The sequence below is a fragment of the Chrysemys picta genome, chromosome 10 (genome assembly GCF_011386835.1).
Source record: "Chrysemys picta bellii isolate R12L10 chromosome 10, ASM1138683v2, whole genome shotgun sequence".
NCBI lineage: Eukaryota > Metazoa > Chordata > Testudines > Emydidae > Chrysemys > Chrysemys picta.
In genome coordinates this window covers 53,602,447-53,623,675 of record NC_088800.1, presented here as the reverse complement: position 1 = coordinate 53,623,675, position 21,229 = coordinate 53,602,447, and the positions used below count along the sequence as shown (strand labels likewise).

At 56.0% G+C, this 21,229-nt stretch overlaps 1 protein-coding gene across 1 annotated transcript; it reads right to left on the bottom strand.

Moving 5' to 3' along the window:
- Positions 1–587: 587 nt before the first annotated feature.
- Positions 588–6,563, bottom strand: LOC135974022 (fibrinogen-like protein 1-like protein). The gene is made up of 3 exons (XM_065559825.1): positions 6,435–6,563; positions 3,764–3,874; positions 588–2,388 (listed from the first exon to the last, which is right to left on the bottom strand). Exons 1-3 carry the CDS (start codon positions 6,436–6,438, stop codon positions 1,709–1,711), a joined length of 795 nt encoding a protein of 264 aa, XP_065415897.1. The 5' UTR covers positions 6,439–6,563; the 3' UTR covers positions 588–1,708.
- Positions 6,564–21,229: the final 14,666 nt, after the last annotated feature.

Here is a 21,229-nt window from a genome sequence, read left to right as displayed (position 1 = left end):
TGCACGGGGGGGGCGGGGTCCCTGATACTCCCAACTGCAAAATAGCAACCCCCTCCCCCCTGTCTGCACCCCAGATGCTGAGGAGGGAGGAGGAAACCTTCCAGCTGCACCTCAGCGGCTCCCAGCTTCCCTCCCCCTGAAAACATCCCTCTTTCCAAACCTGCCCCCCAAACTCCCCCCTACGCACGCTCTCCACACAGGCTCTGTCAGGAAGGCCAATTAGACAGGGCCTTGTGTCCTGGGGATGCACTGAAGGGCCATGGTCAGAAGGGGACTGGAAAGATGCAGTTTGGGGGGGGGCAATGCCCCTTCACATTCCCCCCCATCTTCACCCCTGCCAGTGGACCAGCCAGGACTACGTCATGGCCCATCTTTGGGCTACAGCCCACGATTTGGGAGCCCTGCCCGAGGGTGAACTTCATCAGGCCCAGCTGACTTGTTCTTTAGCCTGTTCTTTCCCTGTTCGGGGGGGGGGGGGGGGAGAGGGGGTGCTCCTGCCCCTGGCTGTTAGCATTAATGGTGTTCAGCAACTGGTCACAATGAACTTTGATTGAAGTGAAGACTGAAGCCAAACAGGCAGGAAATGCTCAGAGATGCTCAGAGGAGGTCAGCCTGACAGATAAATACACTGCTAGGAGCTGGATTATACCATGTTATGGGTGGAGTTAAAATCTCATTGACACAGCTGTGAGGATGCACTCTTCATTTAAGACAGCTGGAAGCAACAGGTAAGGGGGCCTCGTGTAGAACAAGCCATGATGGCGTGTGCCCAGAAACTAGCCCCAGGTGGGCAGAGGATGCCACCGAGTATCGTTCTGAGCTGGTGCGTGTGTGACAGAGACAAGCCGGGCAGTGCAGCCAGGATACGGAGGCAGAGCAGGAAAGCCGAGCAGAGCCTGTGAGCATGGTGTGATCTTGGGAGGAGCATAGAGAGCTTTTGGGCCAGGTGCTGGCTAAAGAGGCTTGGAGCTGAGAGCAGGGAGGCTAATCCCTGCTGTTGGTTCCTGCTGTGTTTGGAGAAGCAGGACTCTGTATGTTCCTTGTCAATAAACAAGACATCAAAAAATTACCAGACTCCACTGCCAATTTCTGCTCCCCACTGGAACATCCCCAGGGCCCCAAACTTTGACTAGCCCCTTGGGTTGAAGAGGGACACCAATATCTTTATTGTGTGGTTTCGTTGCACGTCTATCTAATCTCAGTGGTTTATCAGCAACTAATTACTGTTGCAATGTTTTCTCATGTAATAACCATATTTATTAAAAACACAGAGGGCAGGTTTTTGAACCCAAACTCACCACTGCTAATACATGCAGGATTCAGATGTAAAGTCCTGGCTTTGAGTCATCCCCCATTTAAATGCTCAATGACAGTTGCTAGAAATCCAGTGTCATGATTCATTGATCACTAATGCCAAGGGGCAGTGGCAGGGCTGGGAGAAGCAGAGGTTAATGTGGGTCTAAAGTCGTAGTGAGTGACATGGCTTCCAGCGAGGCAGAGTGGAATCGGGGGTCCAGTTATACACACCAATCACACTCTTCGTGTCATTCGAACGCACCAGCGGGGTCGGCGCTCAGCATTTATTCCAGGGGATTTACCGTGCAGAAGCCAACAGGGAAGGGGGTGAGCAGAGTGGAGGCATTGCAGGGACTGCACTGATTAGGTGGGGGATGGCGCGCCGTGTCTGATCTAATATTGTCTCCCCTTCTCAGCGGCGCCGGCTCCCAAGGAGGATGGGCTCCTCCTGCCGGACCCAGCACACGTCTGTTGGCTTAACCAGGATGAGGGAAGACTTGCACTCCCCACTCTTACAGAACCCTGCCCAGTAGATGTAGCCTTTCCCATTAAGCAGGACGTTCTGACACTTGTCGTACCACCAGCCTCCATAGCTACTTGCGCAATTCCCACTGGCCTGGTCCTGATCCTTGTCAGTCGTGCTGAACTTCATGTTGTCGTGTATGCCCCCCAGGCCGGAGTGGTAGGTGGTGAGATAGTCCTCGCCGTCCCCAGAGTACCTGCCCAGCCTCAGCGGGTACCCGCTCGGCTCATCCTTGACACTGAAGATGTCGTACTCTGTGTAGCAGGTGTTGTTGGATTTGTCCTCCACCACAAAGCGGCCCGTACTTGTAGGTGTTCTGCCGCGTGAGCAGGGACAGGTACTCGTTGCCCAGCCAGTAATCCTGCTGCACGTTCCCAAAGCCGTACTTATAGGTGCTCCAGGACTCCAGGTGATCTCTGTGTTGTAAGAATTTCTCTGGACAACGGTCCAGCCTTTGCCTTTGGTGTCCATGTCACACCACACCACTCGAGGGGGAGAGCCTGCCGGCTGGATGACATGGACCCCGCTGGGACTGTCCCTGGGAATGTTGCTGCAGTCTTTGGGGAACCCTGAAATGCCACGAACATCAGGTTAAGGGGGCAGGTGGGGGTGGGGGAGTGAGCGCTAGCTAGCTCGATCAAATCAGCCTGGGGTAACTGGAGGCTGGGTTTTAGAGGCAGGTCCTGTGTATTTCACAATACTACAGCCACAGAATCCGCCCCGGCCATTCCTGGCCACAGAATCCGGCTCCAGATCTTACACTTTAATTTTACCAATAAAATAAAATAAGAATAGTTTCTTGCTCTGCTGGTTTTGAAGAAACCTTGAAGAGATGAATCAAGTGTAAACCAAGGCTCTGTATCCTTCCTGAGTCCGTACTGCTGAAGAAATCGTTTGGCGAGGGTGGGGGAGACGCTGCCAGATCCATCTCAGCGAATGTCAATTATGAAACCCATCAGTGACAATTTAAATGGGAGTTTTCAAAGAGCCTAAGGGAGTTTGACACCCGACTGTGATTGGAATTCAGTGGGATTTAGGCACCCAACTCCCTGTGGTGCCTTTGAAAATTCCAGACATCCTATCGAGGGGCTTGTGTTTGGGGCGGAAATTGTCCCGAACTATCCTGGTAGAATGAGAGCACTGTGGTTATACTGCCCCTCCCCTCCCCAGGGTCCTCCCTCGAGCCTGAGCCCCCCAGCTCCCCTACCCCCCAGACAATCCCCCTGTGTGCCCCTCCCCCATAGCTGAGCCGAGGGGGAGGAGCTGCTGAGCACTGCGGGGGCAGGGGCTCAGGGCCACCTCTGGAGCTGGCTCGGCCCCTGGCCTGCCTGGGCAAGCCCCTGAGCAGCTCCCAGAGCTGCTGGAGGTGTGGGGAGAAGGGAATGAAAACCGCTGACAAGGAGGAACTGGCTCTCCCTGCTGCCTGGACTCTGGGGGCAAGGCTTCTAGGCATGAGCGAGAGATCCCCAGCTGTTAGCCGGGGCTAGCCCTAGTATAGGAGTTGGTGAGATGGAAGGGTAGAACTCCCAGCCAATTTGGGGGGGGGTGCCTGGTTCTCACACGCTGCCCTGCGGTTGGCACCAGCGCTCTTCAGTCACTGCCATCGGCTTGGCAGCCATTACCGGAGAAAGGGATAACGAAGCTGTGTAAAGCAAACAGGCAGTCGAGCAGCACCTCCTCCACCCCGGCTGGCCCATTCCCAGGCGCTGGAGGCCTGCGAATGGGAGTAGTGGGCTCACTAGCGCAGGCCGGCCTTGCGATCCCTTTGGAGAACTCAGCATTTCTTTGGGCCCAGCGCTGGCGGGGGGGCGGGAAGGTGCATTCAGTGGATAAGTGGATCTAGGGGTGACCCCGGCATGGGGGAGAGGAGCAGAATCAGGCCCACGATGCCCTGATCTCGGATATGGCAGATGATAGAAGCTCTCCGACAGGTTCTCTACTCACCCCTCTCGACCTTCTTGTGGGCCAGGGCCCCGTTGCCCTGCACGGGGGCTACGCAAAGGAGCGCCATCATGGACAGCGCAGACAGAAGCAGGAGAGAGATGGACTGGAACCCTGCAGGGGACAGAAACTGCTGGACATGAGACCAGGAGAGAGTTTCACAAGTGCCTAAATCCCACTAGAAGTCACTGGGATTTAGGCACTTAAGTGACTTAGCCACTCTTGAAAATGTTACCCTTAGATGCTAAGGCCAGAGTTTTCAGAGGGCTCAACTACTGGGCCAGATTTTCAGAAGAGCTCAGCTCCCAGGTAGGCACTGCAGGCATGGGGGGGTGGGCCCAAGTCTCTGGAGACGGGGTGAAGCCCACCATTCACCTCTCCCCCGGCCCGGCCACTGTCTCCGTCTCTGCAGCCGGCCCGATTAGCACACAGCTGGGACCCAGCTGCATGGTAAAAACCATTCAAAGATTGCGGCTCCGATGGCCTGGCTCCCGGGTCCCGGGCGGGTCAGGGCCGGCTGGAGCGCTCCCTGTGGTGGGGAAGGAGCTGCCTCCTCTCTCCCCGCGCTGCACCGCTGCAAGGGGAGTGCTGCTCGGAGCAACCCCCTCTGTCCCAGCTCCCCCCGTCCACAGTCACTACCACCAGCCGAAGGGCAGTGCCCGCTCACCCATACAGAGACAGCAGCTGGGCAGCCTCCGGCAGGGCTCTGCCCCCCTCAGATGAGTGCCAGGTGAGAGGGGCCCAGGGCACAGAGCTGCTGTGTGCCCCACGCCAGGCATGCTGCCCCCTGCACTGCAGCCCAGCAGCCCAGAGGGGGACACGCTGCTGACACTGCAGCTGTTCTGTGGGCCCAGCTCAGGCCAGGCTTAAAGTGGGCAGAGTCGCCAGGGGCCACAGTCCTGGCCAAAAAGAGTTCAAAATGGAGCCGGGTCCCTGAGGGGTGCACTGTAAGCGCTGCCCTAGCAAGGGCATGGCCATTTATTTCAGCCCGGATTAACACAGACACCCCTCCCCGTCCCCACACATGCTTTTCCCAGGCCACCTTCAGCACTCAGCACAGGGATTCACAATGACCTTGCCGGGATCAGCAGCCCAGAGCAATCCAGACTCTTGGACAGAAACCGGCTCATTCACCCCCCCTCCGCCCCAGGTATATCTATCCCGGCCCTGGTATTACATCTTGTGTAGCTACAGCCCACATAACGCAGAGCACGGCATATGCAGCCCCCAATGGTAAATAGGTTGAGAACCCTACAGCAGAGGCTCACGTGTGAAGCTCCAGAGGTCCCAAGTTTGATTATAGCTGCTGCCGGCCCGTGACAGTTGCAAAATGGCAGCTTTTTGTGGGGTGGGGCGGGGTGGGGCGGGGTGGGGCGGGCAGGGTGTGTGTGTGTGTGTGTGTGTGTGTGTGTGTGTGTCAAACCAGAACAGGCTAAAGCCGCACTGGAGTCCGGCACCGTGCTTTCTGTCAGCCATCATTGTATTCATGTGGTGTTGCAAAGTTAGAAAGTCCACAACTAACCCCAAAAGTGACCGTGATACAAACGTGCAAATGAATTAGAGAGAGAGAGAGAGAACACCGTGTAAACGACACACCGAAACACACTGTTGCAATGGAAACACTTTGCCCAGACATGATCCCCAGACAGATTTCATTGGAAACACCTTCTTTTTGGAGCTGCCTGGACCCCAAATTCTTCAGACAATGTCACAGCCCAAGTAACTGTGACACGCTGCCAGCAATCTCAGGTATCCTTGTGAGAGAGAGGAGAGAGGCGTAACCCCATGGCAGGCAAAGGGTTAAAGCTTTAAAGGAGAAGGATTTCAGTGAGTCTGACAAGCCAGAACTACAATGTTTGGAACTGAAGTGAAATACCAATCTGGAGTCACTCATCCTTGAAAACACGCCTCCCCTTCTCCTGACGCCCCAGAGGAGCGGGGACGCTGCCAGCTAGCAACCGTTCACGCACTGTAATAGTCTAAGACACAGAGGGCCTGAGTTCGACCTGTAACCTTGGAAAACTCATTACACTGCACCATACCTCAGATTCCCCATTTTTAAAACATGGTTTATGCTAGTTCCTTTGTGTTCTAAAGTACTTTGGCCCCAATGCCCAAAGGTACCTGGGGCAGGGCGGGAGGATTCCTGCCTAGGGTCCAGCAGAGCGCTGGGCAGGGGATCCCCGCCAGGCTCCTGGTACCCCATGGCCCCAGGGGCACTCTTTACTCACCAGGAGGCACTGCCAGACTCCTAGCTAGCCAGGCTCATGCTGCAGCATCCACTTGCTGGGGGAAATGCTGCTCCGTTTCAAAGGAAAAGCAGCATGTACCTCACTGCGCCCCCATCCCTTGTACCTCGGCCAGGCAGGGTTGGGAAAGCAGAGGATGCACCAGGGCTCCCCTCCCCCTTGTGCAGCTGCCCGGGCTGAGGGGCGGCACTGAGAGGAGTGCAGGCTGCCCCTCTCTATGCGGTAGTTACTGCGTCTGTCTGGGCACGTTCCTTCCTGTGCCCGGGCACTCAGGGCACATGGTGTCCCACAGGGGCCACATAGCATGCCCTGCCACTGCACCTCCCCCACGTGCCTACACCGCCTGGGGCTTTGGTGCCCACCACCAGGCTCTGGCCCTACATCTCCAGGCTGTGTGAAATCCTGGGCATTTCAATAAAATTCACCCATCCCGACGCTGCAGCTGAGCGGGCGAGTTAGCAACCTGAAGCGTCCCCCACTTCCACATCAGAAACCGGAGCCGGGGCTCCATGCCTTTATGGGGAAAGCGCCACTCCACACCCAGCTTATCTTGCTTTCTCAACTGCTGGCCTCAAGCCTGGTGTGTGGGCAAGGAGGGAGCCCCCTCCGGAACGTCTGCCCATCCTTTATTTACCGCAGATACCAGATTTCTTGGGCTCCCTCCCTCCTCACCGAGAACGCCAACGTTTCTGAAGCCGGGCAGATGTGAGCCAGGGATTTAATTTCTCAGTGGGACTCTGCGGCATTACCGTATCATCGGCCTTCCAGACGAAGGACGCACTAAATGGAGAGGATCAAGCCAGAGGAGATGGCAGGAACGGGGGTTGTGCAGAACGTGATGGGGGTGTAACGCTTGTGCCAGGTGGTATTGGCAGTGACAAGGACGAGAATCAGGATCTCGGGGTTCCTCTTAGCATTGCAAAGCAGAACCAGCTGGAGCGCCCCTCCCAGAAATCTGGGAAACTGACCAGCACGCCCCTAACAAGCAGCTGTTCCCCCGTCAGGAGCACTGAGTCTGAGTCTAACACAGGAGAACTTCTATTTAGAGGAGAAAGAAACGCAGCATGAACTGGGGAAACCATCACAAGAGTGACTCAGCAGTATGTGAACTGTGAGTGAAACGCCCACCCTACAATCTATTGGGCAGCAGCCCCTTGCCTCAGTTTCCCAGCTTGGGATGAGAGAGTCCAATGGACGAATGTCCCTTTGGCACACCCCTCCCATTTTCCCTCTGCTGTCCCCTTACCCAGTTTACGGGCCCAGCTCAGCAGAGTTTGAGAGTTCAGGGGGAGTTCAGGGGGGGTGTTCGCCTCCTGCCCCAGGGAGAGAAGGGGTGGGCCAGAGATGCCTCTGCCTCTGCTCTGCACCGCTGCTGCTCCATGCTGCCGTCTCTGCCTGGAGCTGCAATGCCATGCTGTGAGGGGCCTCCAGCCCGGAGTGAGTCCAGCTCTTAGTGACTTCCCTGGCTAGGGGGAACCTCGCTGCTGCTCCCCCCTGTACTGTCTTTCACCACAGCACCGGCTCTATGGTGCCCAGGCAAACCGGCTTCACAGTGTTTTCAGCTCTAGGGATCACTGAGAAGAAACCAGGACTTCCAGCTGAGTCCAGTCAGCTCTGTCTTTAAGCACTGGGCAGACCCAACGTTTTGTAGGCGCCTTTCACCAAACCCACACACCCGGTGGGAACCCCTCTCCCCACCCCCCTCGGACTTTCAGTTCCATTTGGTATCACTAACCCCTGCTTAGCACGTGAGGTTACAGAGACTGAACCCCTGCTCCCTCCATTGTCCCGACAGGTCACGGCCGGGTGAGGAGATACCTGAGTGGGATGGGCTGGAGCGAGACTGCGCTGCTGCTGCATCTGTCCCACAGGGAAGAGGATCAAACTGGATTCATTCAGCGACTGTCAAGGCAGCTGCTCTCTGTGTCCCAGCTCTCTGGCTGGGATACAGGGGGCAGGAACTGGTGCATTAGAGGGAACAGCTCCACGTCCGTATAGTTCTGGAAAAGAGCACCCAGGCGGTTCACCCGCATGCACGCTTCTCGACCTTGCAACTTGCCAGCACCTGGCACACGCCATCGAAATGTGCAACAAAGGACACGAGATGGGACCTGTTTATTTTGTTGCACGTGGCACCAGTTTGCTTAGTGTGATGTGCTCCAGTCTGCTCATTTGGGGACCAGGTTTTGGGATGAGGGGGAGTTTGTGCTTTCACACAAACAACGAATGAATCTCCCACATGCAATTCATGCTGCCTCCTCCCCCCGCTCGCCTGCACACGCCGAATGCCAGCTGCAGCCGGCCCCATAAGTCTGGCTGCCCCAACAAACTGGTAAAGCAGCTTCCAGTGGATTCTGGCTGATTCTGGCTACGCATCTGTGACGAACTGGGACTGTTCTTACTGTGGTCTTTGAATGCTGACAGGGGAGTGTGGCTGGGATAGTCTGCATTGGGGGATGGGAGACTGACCGGAGAATACCTGAGCATGTAACATGAGAACCCAGGAAGGGGTTAGAGGCCAGGTGACACCTTTGCCTGGGAAACTGAACAAAGGCTGTGGGAGGGGTCGCTGAAGGGAGAGTTTCAGGAGCTGGCTGGTGGAATGGCTGGGAGGCAGACAGGGCTCTGACCTCCCAAGGGGGCTGGGGTGCCCGAGGACCCCAAGATGGACCTAACTGAGTGGGTCCTGTTTTCTGTGCCTGCGGGACCTGTCTTGAACTGTGTCCCTGTCGTCTAAATAAACCTTCTGCTTTACTGGCTGGCTGAGAGTCATGGTGAATCGCAGGAAGCCGGGGGTGCAGGACCCTGAGTCCCCCCACACTCCGTGACAGGATCACCCCCATCAGCTGGACGTGCTGGGCCGACCCCATGCACAACAGGGGCAGCAGCGCGGCCATCCTCACGCTCTGATTGTGACTCGGGATTGTGGGGGCTTCTCACCTGTCCCATGGAAACGTGGCCAAAGGCGCCAATTGTCCCTTCATCAAAATGGCGCCATCTCCCACTGCTGCCAGCGGGGCTGAGGCCTGCGCGAGAGCCGCCCCGTCCCCACGCTCTGTCTGCATGTGGCAGGCAGGCTGCCCTCCTGATGCTGGCTGCCACCTCCCGCTGGGCTCCAGGAGGCTGAAGCCGAGCCCACAGGCAGACTGGCTGAGGCCATGGTTCAGGGCCTGGACAGCGCATGGGGACTGTGAGGGGATGTGGGGGGAAGGCTGAGCGGGTTGCAGGGGGATGTGGGGGCAGGGATAGGGGGCAGGCTGAGGGGGACAGAGGGATATGGGCATGAGGGAGACAGAGTGTGCAGGGGGAACGCTGACAGGGGTAGTGGGTGTGGGGGGCAGGGAGAAGGCTGAGGGGGCCAGGGAGTGTGGGGGGCAGGGGGAAGGCTGAGGGGGGCATGGGGATGGGGCAGAGGGGAGGCTGAGGGGGTTGGAGGTGATCATATGGGATATAAGAGCGGCTGAGGGAGCTGCAGGGGCATGTGGGGGCAGGGGGCAAAAGAATGTGGGGGAAGGTTAAGGGGGCCGGGGTGTGGGGAGCCGAGAGAGGCTGAGGGGGGTACAGGGGGATGGGGACAGGAAGGAGGCTAAGGGAGGCAGGAGGGAGGCTCAGGGAGATGTGAGGGGCAGAGGAGAGGCTAGGGTTTGTGCGCAGAGGACAGTGCTGGGGCTGGCAGATGGGGGGATCATGGCAGCTCTCCCAGCCAGGGAGGTGGGGTGGCCTTCCTCTCCCAGCAGCTGGGGCTGGGCTGTGCTGCAACGTTCCCAACTCTCAGGCAGGGCTGGCTCTAATTTTTTTGCCGCCCCAAGCAAAAAAAAAGAGTGCCGCCCTCCATAGCGCCGCCATAACACACGCCCTCAGCACCGCGATGCCACCCCACCTCCGCGGAGCATTGCGTAGCCGAACACCCCGCCCCCCCCGCGAAGCGCCGCCGAACACAACCCCCTCCCGCGGAGCGCCGCCGAACACCCCCCCCGCAGAGCGCTGCCGAACACACCCCACCCCCGCGGAGTGCCACACCGCCGAACCCCTCAGCCCCCAGAGGAGCGCCACGCATCCAAACACCCCCCTCCCGCAGAGCGCCGCCAAACACTCACCCCCCGCGGAGCGCCACCGACCCCGCCAGCCCCCCGTGGAGCGCTGCGTAGCCGAACCCCCCCCCAGCGGAGCGCCGCCAAATGCCGTGCCGTCGAACCCCCCCACCGAGCGCCACCGAACACCCCCCCCCCCGCGGAGTGCCGCGCCGTGCTGCTGAACCCTCCCACCGCCACACATATCTCCCACCGAGCGCCGCGCCGCCAAACACCCCACCGCTGAGCCGCGCTGCCAAACAGCGCCCCCGCCCCCGCGGAACGCCCCGCCGTGCTGCCACCCCCCCCCGGAGCACTGCTGCCGAATCCCACCCCCCAGTGTCCCCTACACGCCCAGCCGACGAAACAAAAACAACCCACCCCACCCCCAGTGACCAAACTCCCCCCGCAAAAAAAATCCCCACCACCCCAAGATTGACTGCCCCTTACCAGGTGCCGCCCCAAGCACGTGCTTGGTCGGCTGGTGCCTGGAGCTGGCCCTGCTTTCAGGGGCTGAGTGCGAGTCCCGGGCTTTGGGCACCAACAGGAGGAGCTGCCGTGATAGTGGGAGAAGCGCCTCTGACGCCGTGATGTTCAGGGCTGGGCCTGCGGGCAGAGCTCTGTGCGAGAGCCCCGGGGCTGAGGGCACAGACCTGCCCTGCTCTCCCCGCGTGTCTGACCCCATAGCAGAGAGGGTGCCAGGGCAGGGCACGGGGGACCTCAGGAGAGGAGAGGGCGGCGGGAGGCAGAGGAGTGTTGCTGCTGGGTGCAGACAGTAACAGGCAGTGGCTGGCAGTTCCCCTGCCTTACGGGGAGGAGAGGGGAAGTGGAGTCTCCATCGGAGTAGCCAGCAGGAGCCGGGCATTACAGGCTGACTTTTCTACCTGGGATGCTCACACCCGTTGGCCAGGGAGTCAAAAGCCGGATGTAAAAACATGCTCTGATTTGTTTTCTTTTTAGAAGAAGGAACCCACCAGCCTCACTGTTCCTTCTCCCCCCTCTGGTGAATACTGGGTCAGCCGCACGGACAAGCCAGCCTGCTGCCTTGCTTCAGCTGAGGAGAAAGGAACCATGGAACAGCAACGTAACTTCACAGTCCCGTTCCCCACCTGTCCTGTGGGGTCTTCTGGCCTTTAGAGCTACTGGTCAGGGCCTCCCCCAGTCTGCGGGGGGCCACAGGGCCTGCTGGCCTCCTCGCAGCCTCTGCTGAGGCTACAGGAGAGAGGCCTCTTCAGTTTGCAGAAAGAAAGAAATCTCTGGGGTGAGCACACAGCAGATGTCTGTTTTTCCAGGGCCAGATGCTGCCACCTTGTCACTGGAAGGGCCCGTGTGACCTCTGACCACAGATGAGGGAGGACGCCCAGCCTGGCTAGACAGATTCCTTCCTGGCATGGCTGGGGACAGAAGCCTGCAGCCAAAGCTCACACTGCAGGAAACAACCTGCAGAGGCCTTTCATCTCCCCAGGGTCAGACGTCACCACTAGGAGAATGTGAGCGCCGGAGCACTGGGGGAGCTGGGCTGAGATAGCATCCCAGGGCACAACCCCCTGTGTCAAGTCCATTCTGATTCCACGCTCAGCAAAGATGCAGGGAGCTATGCGGTCAGGAGAGGCGCTGGTCAGAATTTGCCAGTGGAACTGTTTTTCCATCAGAAATTGCCAGCTTGTCAAAATCCAAACGTTTCGTGGGAACACGTCAATTTGGACAAACCTTCAGACAGAAAGCAGGCAGGTTTCGCACGGAAAGCTGCTTGGCTCCCTGCCAGCTCGCCCGCCTGCCCACCTGCTTGACAGGCTGATGGGGGGCCTGGGCTTCCAGGCTGCTGAGAGAAGCCCTGGCTCCCAAGATCCCAGGGTCCCCTGGGGTAGGGCTGCGGGGCTCTGGGGGCTATTTAAAAAGTCCAGGGCTCCCGCTGCCTCTACCGCCCCGGCCCTTTAAATAGCCACTGGAGCCCCGCTGCTTCCCCAGGGCTCCTGCGGCTATTTAAAGGGCTGGGGCAGTAGAAGCAGGGGAGCCCTGGGCCCTTTAAATAGCCCCCAGAGCCCTGGGATAGCGGGGGACTCGGGGGCTATTTAAAGGGCCGGGGCTCCAGCTGCCTCTGCTGCACCCCGTCCCCGCACCAGCCCCGCACCCCCTGCCCTGCCCGCAGCCAGCCCCGTCTCCAGCCAGCCCTGCACCCCGTGTCCGCAGCCAGCCCCTGCTGCACCCCTGTCCTACCTCCAGCCCCGCCCCCCCTGTTCTGCCCGCACCAGCCCCGCCCCCCTGCCCTGCCCGCAGCCAGCCCTGCACCCCCTGCCCACAGCCAGCCTCTGCCGCACCCCCTGCCCTGTCTCCAGGCAACCCCTGCCGCAGCCCCCTGCGGCCCTGCCCAAAGCCAGGCAGCCCCACACACCCCTGTCTCCAGCCAGCCCCGCACCCCTTGCCCTGCCTGCAGCCAGACCCTACCTCCAGTGAGCCCCTGCTCTGCCTCCAGCCAGCCCCATGTCCACTGGTGCCCTGCAGTTCCCAGGGCAGTAACCCTGCACACCTGGTTCAATGAGGGGGGCAGGGAGCAGCTGGGACCCACACATGTGCACACCACTAGGGTGACCAGACAGCAAGTGTGAAAAATCGGGACGGGGATGGGGGATAATAGGATCCTATAAGAAAAAGACCCCAAAATCGGGACTGTCCCTATAAAATCAGGACATCTGGTCACCCTAGCACACCCCCAGGGAGTGGCGGGGACCCACACATGTGAAACGGAGCTCATTAATAACCGATCAACAGCATATATGATGCAATGTACATAATATATAATTTTATTATTTATATAGTTATGGAAAGTAAATAATACATGGAAGAAATGAAAGGCTTTTTTTTACATTATTTTTTTTGTTAGTCATCCCTGCCGGGGCCCCGCCAAAAATGTTCAAATTGGGCCCCGCCCTTCCTAAAGCCGGCCCTATTGGGGGGTGGTCTGTAAGTGAGGACTGGCCTGCCTCCGAAGGTCTGTGAGAGTGAGGGATCATTTTCCAGGATAGGTTGTAGATCGTGGATAATGCGCTGGCGAGGTTTTAGCTGGGGGCTGTATGTGATGGCCAGTGGTGTTCTGTTATTGTCCTTGTTGGGCCTGTCCTGTAGTAGGTGATTTCTGGGTACCCGTCTTGCTCTTTCAATCTGTTTCCTCACTTCCCCAGGTGGGTATTGTAGTTTTACGAATTTAAATCGAATTAACCCTGCACCCGTCTGCACAACGAAGCCATTTAATTTGAAATAAAGGGCTCTTTAAATCGATTTCTGTACTCCACCCCGACGAGCGGAGTAGCGCCAAAATCGATTTTATCATTTCAAATTAGAGTTAGTGTGGCCGCAATTCGATGGTATTGGCCTCCGGGAGCTATCCCACAGTGCACCATTGTGACCGCTCTGGACAGCAATCTGAACTCGGATGCACTGGCCAGGTAGACAGGAAAAGCCCCACGAACATTTGAATTTCATTTCCTGTTTGCCCAGTATGGAGAGCACAGGTGACCACAGATAGCTCATCAGCACAGGTAACCATGCAGGCCGATAATCGAAAAAGAGCACCAGCATGGACCGTACGGGAGGTACTGGATCTGATCGCTATATGGGGAGAGGATTCGGTGCTAGCAGAACTTCGTTCAAAAAGATGAAATGCAAAAACTTTTGAAAAAATCTCCAAGGGCATGATGGAGAGAGGCCACAATAGGGACTCAGATCAGTGCCGCATGAAAGTCAAGGAGCTCAGACAAGCCTATCAAAAAACAAAGGAGGCAAACGGTCGCTCCGGGTCAGAGCCGTGGACATGCCGCTTCTACGACGAGCTGCATGCAGTTCTAGGGGGGGGCCGCCACCACTACCCCACCTCTGACCGTGGATTCCGAGGGGGGGATCATCTCATCAGCTACACCTGAGGATTCTGCGGACGGGGAAGAGGAGGAGGAGGACGAGCTTGCAGAGAGCACCGAGCACTCTGTTCTCCCCAACAGCCAGGATCTTTTTCTCAGCCTGACTGAAGTACCCTCCCAACCCAGTATCCAAGACCACGACCCCATGGAAGGGACCTCAGGTGAGTTTACCTTTTAAAATATAAAACTTGTTTTAAAAGCAAGGGTTTTTAATGATTACTTTGCCCTGAGGACTTGGGATGCATTCGCAGCAGGTACAGCTACTGGAAAAGTCTGTTAACGTGTCTGGGGATGGAGCGGAAATCCTCCAGGGACATCTCCATGAAGCTGTCCTGGAGATACTCCAAAAGCCTTGCCACAAGGTTTCTGGGCAATGCAGCCTTATTCCGTCCTCCATGGTAGGACACTTGACCGCGCCATGCTTGCAGCAAGTAATCTGGTATCAATGCATGACAAAGCCTGGCAGCGTATGGTCCCGGTGTTTGCTGGCATTCAAGCAACATCCGTTCTTTATCTTACTGTGTAATCCTCAGGAGAGTGATATCGCTCATGGTAACCTGGTTGAAATATGGGAATTTAATTAAGGGGACAGAGGTGGCAGTTCCTACTGGGCTGTTTGCCTGTGGCTGAAAAGAAATCCTTCCCTGCAGTTACCCAAGTGCAGGGTGTGTGTGTGGGGGGGAATTGGCCCAGAGCTTTTCGTGTTTGGCTAGCAGGGATCTTCCCTGATACCAGCCACGTGGTGGGGGGAGGGGTAAAGCGATCATCCCAGAGAATTCATGGCGGGGTGGGGGGTGTTTGGTTCCTGCAGGGATCTTCCCTGATACCAGCCACGCGGTTGGGGGAGGGATAAAGCGATCATCCAGAGAATTGGATGGGGGCGGGGGGTTAGTTTTTCTGCTGCTGAATGTTAACAGAAAAACCGCAGCACTCAACGGGCTTTGCTTGGTATATGGGAAAGGAAGGCGCAGAAGCCGAAAGACAATGGCTTACCATGGCCGCATGCAAGCCGAATTCTGTTGCCCGGACCTGCGTCTGTGATCTCTAGCAGCAAAGCCACGGGCACTCAATATTAAGAGGCAAAATGCGACCTTGCACAGAAATCACATGTGCTATGTAATGTGAATAGTGTTGTTCACCGTGAAAGAGTATAAGCATTGTTCTGCAAAATGTATCTTTTTAAAAAATTCTCTCCTTTTTTCCCTCCCTTCAGCTACTGCAAATTCTTCAAGCCTCCCTCCTCTGTCCCGAAGGCTATCACAGATAAGGCGTCGGAAAAAGAAGATGCGAGACGAGATGTTCGCAGAAATCATGGAATCCACCCGCAGTGACAGAGCTCATCTGAATGAGTGGAAGGACACGGTTTCAAAGTATAGGAAAGAAGACAGTGAACGTGAGGACAGGAGGGACCAACGTGAGGAGAGGAGAGACGCTCGAGATGAGAGGTGGTGGCAGGAAGATCAGAGGAGGCAGGATGCAACACTGGGGCTGCTGCGTGAGCAAACAGACATGCTCCGGCGTCTGGTGGAGCTTCAGGAACGGCAGCAGGATAACAGAGTGCCGCTACAGCCCCTGTATAACCCCCCTCCCCCCTCACCATGTTCCATAGCCTCCTCACCCAGACGTGTAAGAACGCGGGGGGGGGAGGCTCCGTACACCTTCCCATTCCACCCCAGTGGACAGCCCAAGCAAAAGGCTGTCATTTTTTTAACCTTTTTTTAGTGGCCTTTTCCTTCCCCCCGATCCTCCTCCCAAACCCCACCCAGGTTCCCTCTCTCTTTTTATAATGTATTAATGGATGTAAGCAGAGTCAGGATGAGCTCTACCCTGACATCTGGTGGTGAATTATGGCGAGTGTGGAAAAGAACTCCAGGGGCTGATCTTGTTTGCATAGGCACACCCACTCGCCTGGCATGAAACCACAGCAACTCAAAGTGGTTACTTTGGCTGGTGTGGGATCCCCAGTTTCTCTGTTATTGGGGCAGGAAGAATAAAGTTTTGTTACCCTGATTCTGTGAATCAAGGCCAGTGGAACTGTTGTATGACAGAAGGACTGAGTGAGTCATTCACCATTACCTAAGTAGCATTTGCTTGTCAAGGGGCATGGGTTACAAAACCCAGTGAATTGGGAGAGGATGGGGACAGGTATTTGTACCTGATGGTATGGCCCACTCCCTGAGGGGGTTGAAACACCAATTGCACTACCTCCTCTCTCCACTGTTGAATGTCAGAGCTAACTTTGATTCCCTTAGGAGTCTAGTTACAGACTGCTGAGCTGAGTTCACTTTGGGCCAATAGTGCACCAGCACTGGGGCTCCCCTACTACTAGCTGAAATCACTAAGAGCGGAAATCACTAAGAGCTGAAATCACAAAAGAGCTAAAGCTATTTAAGAGCTGAGATCACTGAGGCTGTGTTAACTAGTGGGGGAGCCTGAAGCTATATTGCTAAGCTAACTTAGCTTAGCGGGGGTGAGCGGAGCGGCTCACAGGTCGGTGAGCGGAGCGACTGGAGGAGCAGCTAGCAGAGCAGAGCAGAGCCTTGTGGGAGCGGCCCAAGGGACGGCTGGAGCAGAGCGGCGCGGCTCACAGGTCGGTGAGCGGAGCGGCGCGGCTCACAGGTCGGTGAGCGGAGCGGAGTGGCTCACAGGTCGGTGAGCGGAGCGGAGCGGAGCGGAGTAGCTGCCAGAGCAGTTCGTGGGACGGCAGGAGTGGGACTGCGGGTGGAGTGGAGCAGTTCGTGGTGAAGGCTGCGGTGGAACCCCATGGAGAAGCAGCCGGTTGGCCTCGGATCACGTAAGGTGCCCCTTAACACCCTGCTCACCCCCCCCCCCTTTTTGAACTCTGGGGCTGCACTGATCATGGACAGAGACTTTGGGGGGTTGTCGGACTTTTGGGACTTTTGTGATTCTTGGGCTGCTGGACCCAAGAGACTTTGGGATTGGTGGACTTTTGGGACTTTGGTGATTCTTGGGTCGCTGGTTTCAAGAACCAACGGGAGAGGACACGGCCCAATTTGCTGGGGTGGGTCTTCGCTCATGGTTTGGTCTAAGAACTCTAGTTGTGGTCTTTTTCCAATTTAATGCTGATGTTGTTTACCTCATGTTATTAAACATTTTCTGTTACACTCAGACTCCGTGCTTGCGAGAGGGGAAGTATTGCCTCTTAGAGGTGCCCAGGGGGTGGTATGTAATTGTCCCAGGTCACTGGGTGAGGGCTCGAGCCGGTTTTTGCATTGTGTTATTGAAACGGAACCCCTAGATACAGAACCCGGCCCTTGTTGCTGCCAACTTAGATGGGCAGAAGGGTTACATAAAGAATAAATGATTTTTAAATGACAGTGACTTTATTTGGTTTTAAAGCAAGCTGGGGGAAGGGGGAGGGTGGGTTCCTTACAGAGAATGAGTCAATAAAGGTGGCCGGTTTTCATGAAGGAGAAACAAACAGATATTTCACACTGTAGCCTGGCCAGTCATGAAACTGGTTTTCAAAGCTTCTCTGATGCACAGAGCTTCCTGGTGTGCTCTTCTAATCGCCCTGGTGTCTGGCTGCACGTAATCAGCAGGCATACGATTTGCCTCAGCCTCCCACCCCGCCATAAAGGTCTCGCCCTTACTTTCACAGAGACTGTGGAGCACACAGCAAGCAGAAATAACAATGGGGAGATTGATTTGGCTGAGGTCTGAGCGAGTCAGTAACAATGGCCAGCAACCTTTTAAACGGCCAAATGCACATTCTACCACCATTCTGCACTTGCTCAGCCTGTAGTTGAACAGCTCCTGACTCCTGTCCAGGCTGCCTGTGTATGGCTTCATGAGCCATGGCATTAAGGGGTAGGCTGGGTCGCCAAGAATAACTATTGGCATTTCAACATCCCCGACGGTTATTTTCTGTTCCAGAAAGTAAGTCCCTTGCTGCAGCCCTTTAAACAGAGTAGTGTTCCTGAAGATGCGAGCGTCATGAACCCTTCCCGGCCAGCCCACATTGATGTTGGTGAAACGTCCCTTGTGATCCACAAGTGCTTGCAGCACCATTGAAAAGTACCCCTTGCGGTTTATGTAGTGGGTACCCTAGTGTAGGGTTACCATTCGTCCGGATTTACCCGGACATGTCCTCCTTTTTGTGCTAAAAATAGCGTCCGGGGGGAATTTGTAAAGCACTCAAAATGTCCGGGATTTCCCCCCTCCCCCGGCAGAGCAGAGCAGAGCGAGCGGCTGGGAGGGCTGCAGGGAAGTCCCGGGCTGGACTCAGGAGCAGCTGTAGAGGAGCTCCGCCCTGCATTCTGAGCAAGTGTATCAGCACAAAGTGCAGCCCTCCCCTTTTGCAACTGGGAGCGGTTTCTGCCATGCAGCGTAGCAAAACGGGAGCGAGAGCACTTTGTCTGATACAAGGGCAGCTCTCCCCTGCAGCCCGGTCCGGCAGCACTGTGCAGGGCCAGGGACCGGGTTTTGTTGTGCTGGGGAGCGCAGCCACGTGTCCGGCTGGCACAGAGCCCAACACCCTGTTCTGAGCAGCAGGGTAAGGGGGGCAGGAGAAGGGGCAGGGAGGTTCTGGAGGGGGCAGTCAAGAAACGGGGGGGGGCTTTTTGGGGGGAGTGGAGAAAGTTTTGGGCAGTCAGGGTACAGGTAGGGGGTAGGGTCCTGGGGGGCAGTTGGGAGGGTCTTAGGAGGGGGCAGTTAGGGGACAAGGAACAGGGAGTCTTAGGTAGGGGGTGGGGTTCTGGAGGGCAGTTAGGAACAGGAGTCCCAGGAGGGGGCAGTCAGGGGACAAGGAGCGGGGGGGTGGGGGGCTGGGAGTTCTGGGGGGGAGCTGTCAGGGGGCAGGAGTGGGGAGAGGGATCGGAGCAGTCAGGGGACAGGGAGCAGAGGGGTTTAGATGGGTTGGGAGTTCTGGGGGGGGGGGCTGTCAGGGGGTGGGGAGTGGTTGGATGGGGCGTGGGAGTCCCAGGGGTCTGTCTGGGGGTGGGGGTGTGGATAAGGGTTGGGGCAGTCAGGGGACAAGAGGCAGGGAGGCTTAGATAGGGAGTGGAGTCCTGGGGGGCAGTTAGGGGCAGGGGTCCCAGGAGGGGGCAGTCAGGGGACAAGGAACGGGGGGAGGGTTGGAGGTTCTGGGGGGGCGGGAAGTGGGAGGGGTAGGGGCGGGGCTAGGGCGGGGCTCCTCCCGTCCTCTTTTTTGCTTGCTGAAATATGGTAACCCTACCCTAGTGGTACCCTAGTGCTCCGGTGACAAGATAGGGATATGGGTTCCATCTATTGCCCCACCACAGTTAGGGAATCCCATTGCAGCAAAGCCATCCACTATGGCCTGCACATTTGCCAGAGTCACTACCTTTCGTAGCAGCACCTGAGTGATTGCTTTGGCTACTTGCATCTCAGCAGCCCCCACAGTAGATTTGCCCACTCCAAATTGATTCCCGAGTGACCGGTAGCTGTCTGGCGTTGCAAGCTTCCACAGGGCTATCGCCACTCGCTTCTCAACTGTGAGGGCTGCTCTCATCTTGGTATTCTAGCGCTTCAGGGCAGGGGACAGCAAGTCACAAAGTTCCATGACAGTGCCCTTACGCATGCGAAAGTTCCGCAGCCACTGGGAATCATCCCACACCTGCAACACTATGCGGTCCCACCAGTCTGTGCTTGTTTCCCTTGCCCAGAATTGGCGTTCCATGGATAGAACCTGCCCCATTAACAACATGATCTCCAAAGCACCGGGGCCCGCGGTTAGAAGTATTCTGTGTCCGTGTCCATGTCCATGTTCTCATCACGCTTGTCGCTGCGCTGCCACCGCCGCTGCCTCCTTGCCTTGTTTTTCTGGTCCTGGCTCAGCATAAACTCCACAAGAACGCGCGAGGTGTTTTCAATGTTCATGACTGCTGTCTTGAGCTGAGCGGGCTCCATGCTTGCTGTGGTATGGAGTCTGCAGTGTTCACCCAGGAAAAAAGGCACGAAATGGTTGTCTGCCGTCCGTTGCTTTCATGCAGGGAGGGAGGGAGGGGTGAGGCTGTACCCAGAACCACCTGCGACAATGTTTTTTGTCCCATCAGGCACTGGGATCTCAACCCAGAATTCCAATGGGCGGGGGAGACTGCGGGAACTATGGGATAGCTATGGGATAGCTACCCACAGTGCAACGCTCCAGAAATCGACGCTAGCCCCGGAACATGGACGCACACCACTGAATTAATGTGCTTAGTGTGGCCGCATACATTCGACTTTATACAATCTGTTTCCCAAATTCGAATTATATAAATTCGGATTAATCCCGTAGTGTAGACATACCCTTATAGTTAGAAAGCTTTCCTAATATCTAATCTAAATCTCCCTTGCTGCAGATTTAGCCCATTACTACTTGTCCTGCCTTTGGTGGACATGGTTATGCTTCTACCTAAGGACTGTTCAACCTCTGTGAATACAAGAATCAAAATCCAAGTAACTGCTTCTGATGACCAACTCCTTCCCCTCCAACCCATTGACTTTATCGTGGTCGGTAGCTTTGGCACAGCTTTCTTTCTCTTCTCTTTAGGTCATTCCAAATGAAACTGTTCAATGGCAGGTGCATAATTGATGCTTCCTTTTATTAGTACATAGAGGCTGAAATATATTTCTGTTAAAAATCTGAAGAATGACATTCACAGAGTGTTAAATGATTGACACTCCAAATGGAACTCAGCACAGCAATTATTTGCCTATGCTAAGATTTATCGCTTTCTTTTGTAGTAATGCTGTCAATTGTGTACCTCCCACCCATGGAAAATCTTATTTCCTGAAGGAAGCCTTTTAGTAGCCTGTAACTTCTTGTGAAAAGATGCAATACTGTATAGGAAGCAGATGAAATATAGGTAGATTAGAATAAGCAGATGTGGAAATATTAAACCATTTCTCAAGTGCCTCCTGTTTTACGTGCACAGCGTTACAGAAGTATTAAGTTCTTGTTTTGGTTCACTTAAATGTTCGGGTAAGAGGACACTTAAAACACTGCAGCTGTGCTGATGCAGTGCTTAAGTGAAGAAACTCCTATGCCAACGGGAGAGCTTCTCCCATCAGCTTAGTTAATCCACCTCCCCAAGACGTGATAGCTGTGTTGATGGGAGAAGCTCTCCCGTTGACATGACGCTGTCTACACAGGGGATTAGGTCGATGTAACTGCATTGCTCAGTGTGGATTTTTCACACCCCTGAGCAACATAGTTACACCAATATAGGTCTGTAGTGTAGACCCGACCTTTATTTCCAGAAAGTAATATTG

Coding starts and splice junctions, on each gene's coding strand:
- LOC135974022 (XM_065559825.1), bottom strand. Junction 2,389..3,763: donor CCACAAGAAGGTCGAGAGGG/GTGAGTAGAGAA, acceptor GTGGCATTTCAG/GGTTCCCCAAAGACTGCAGC.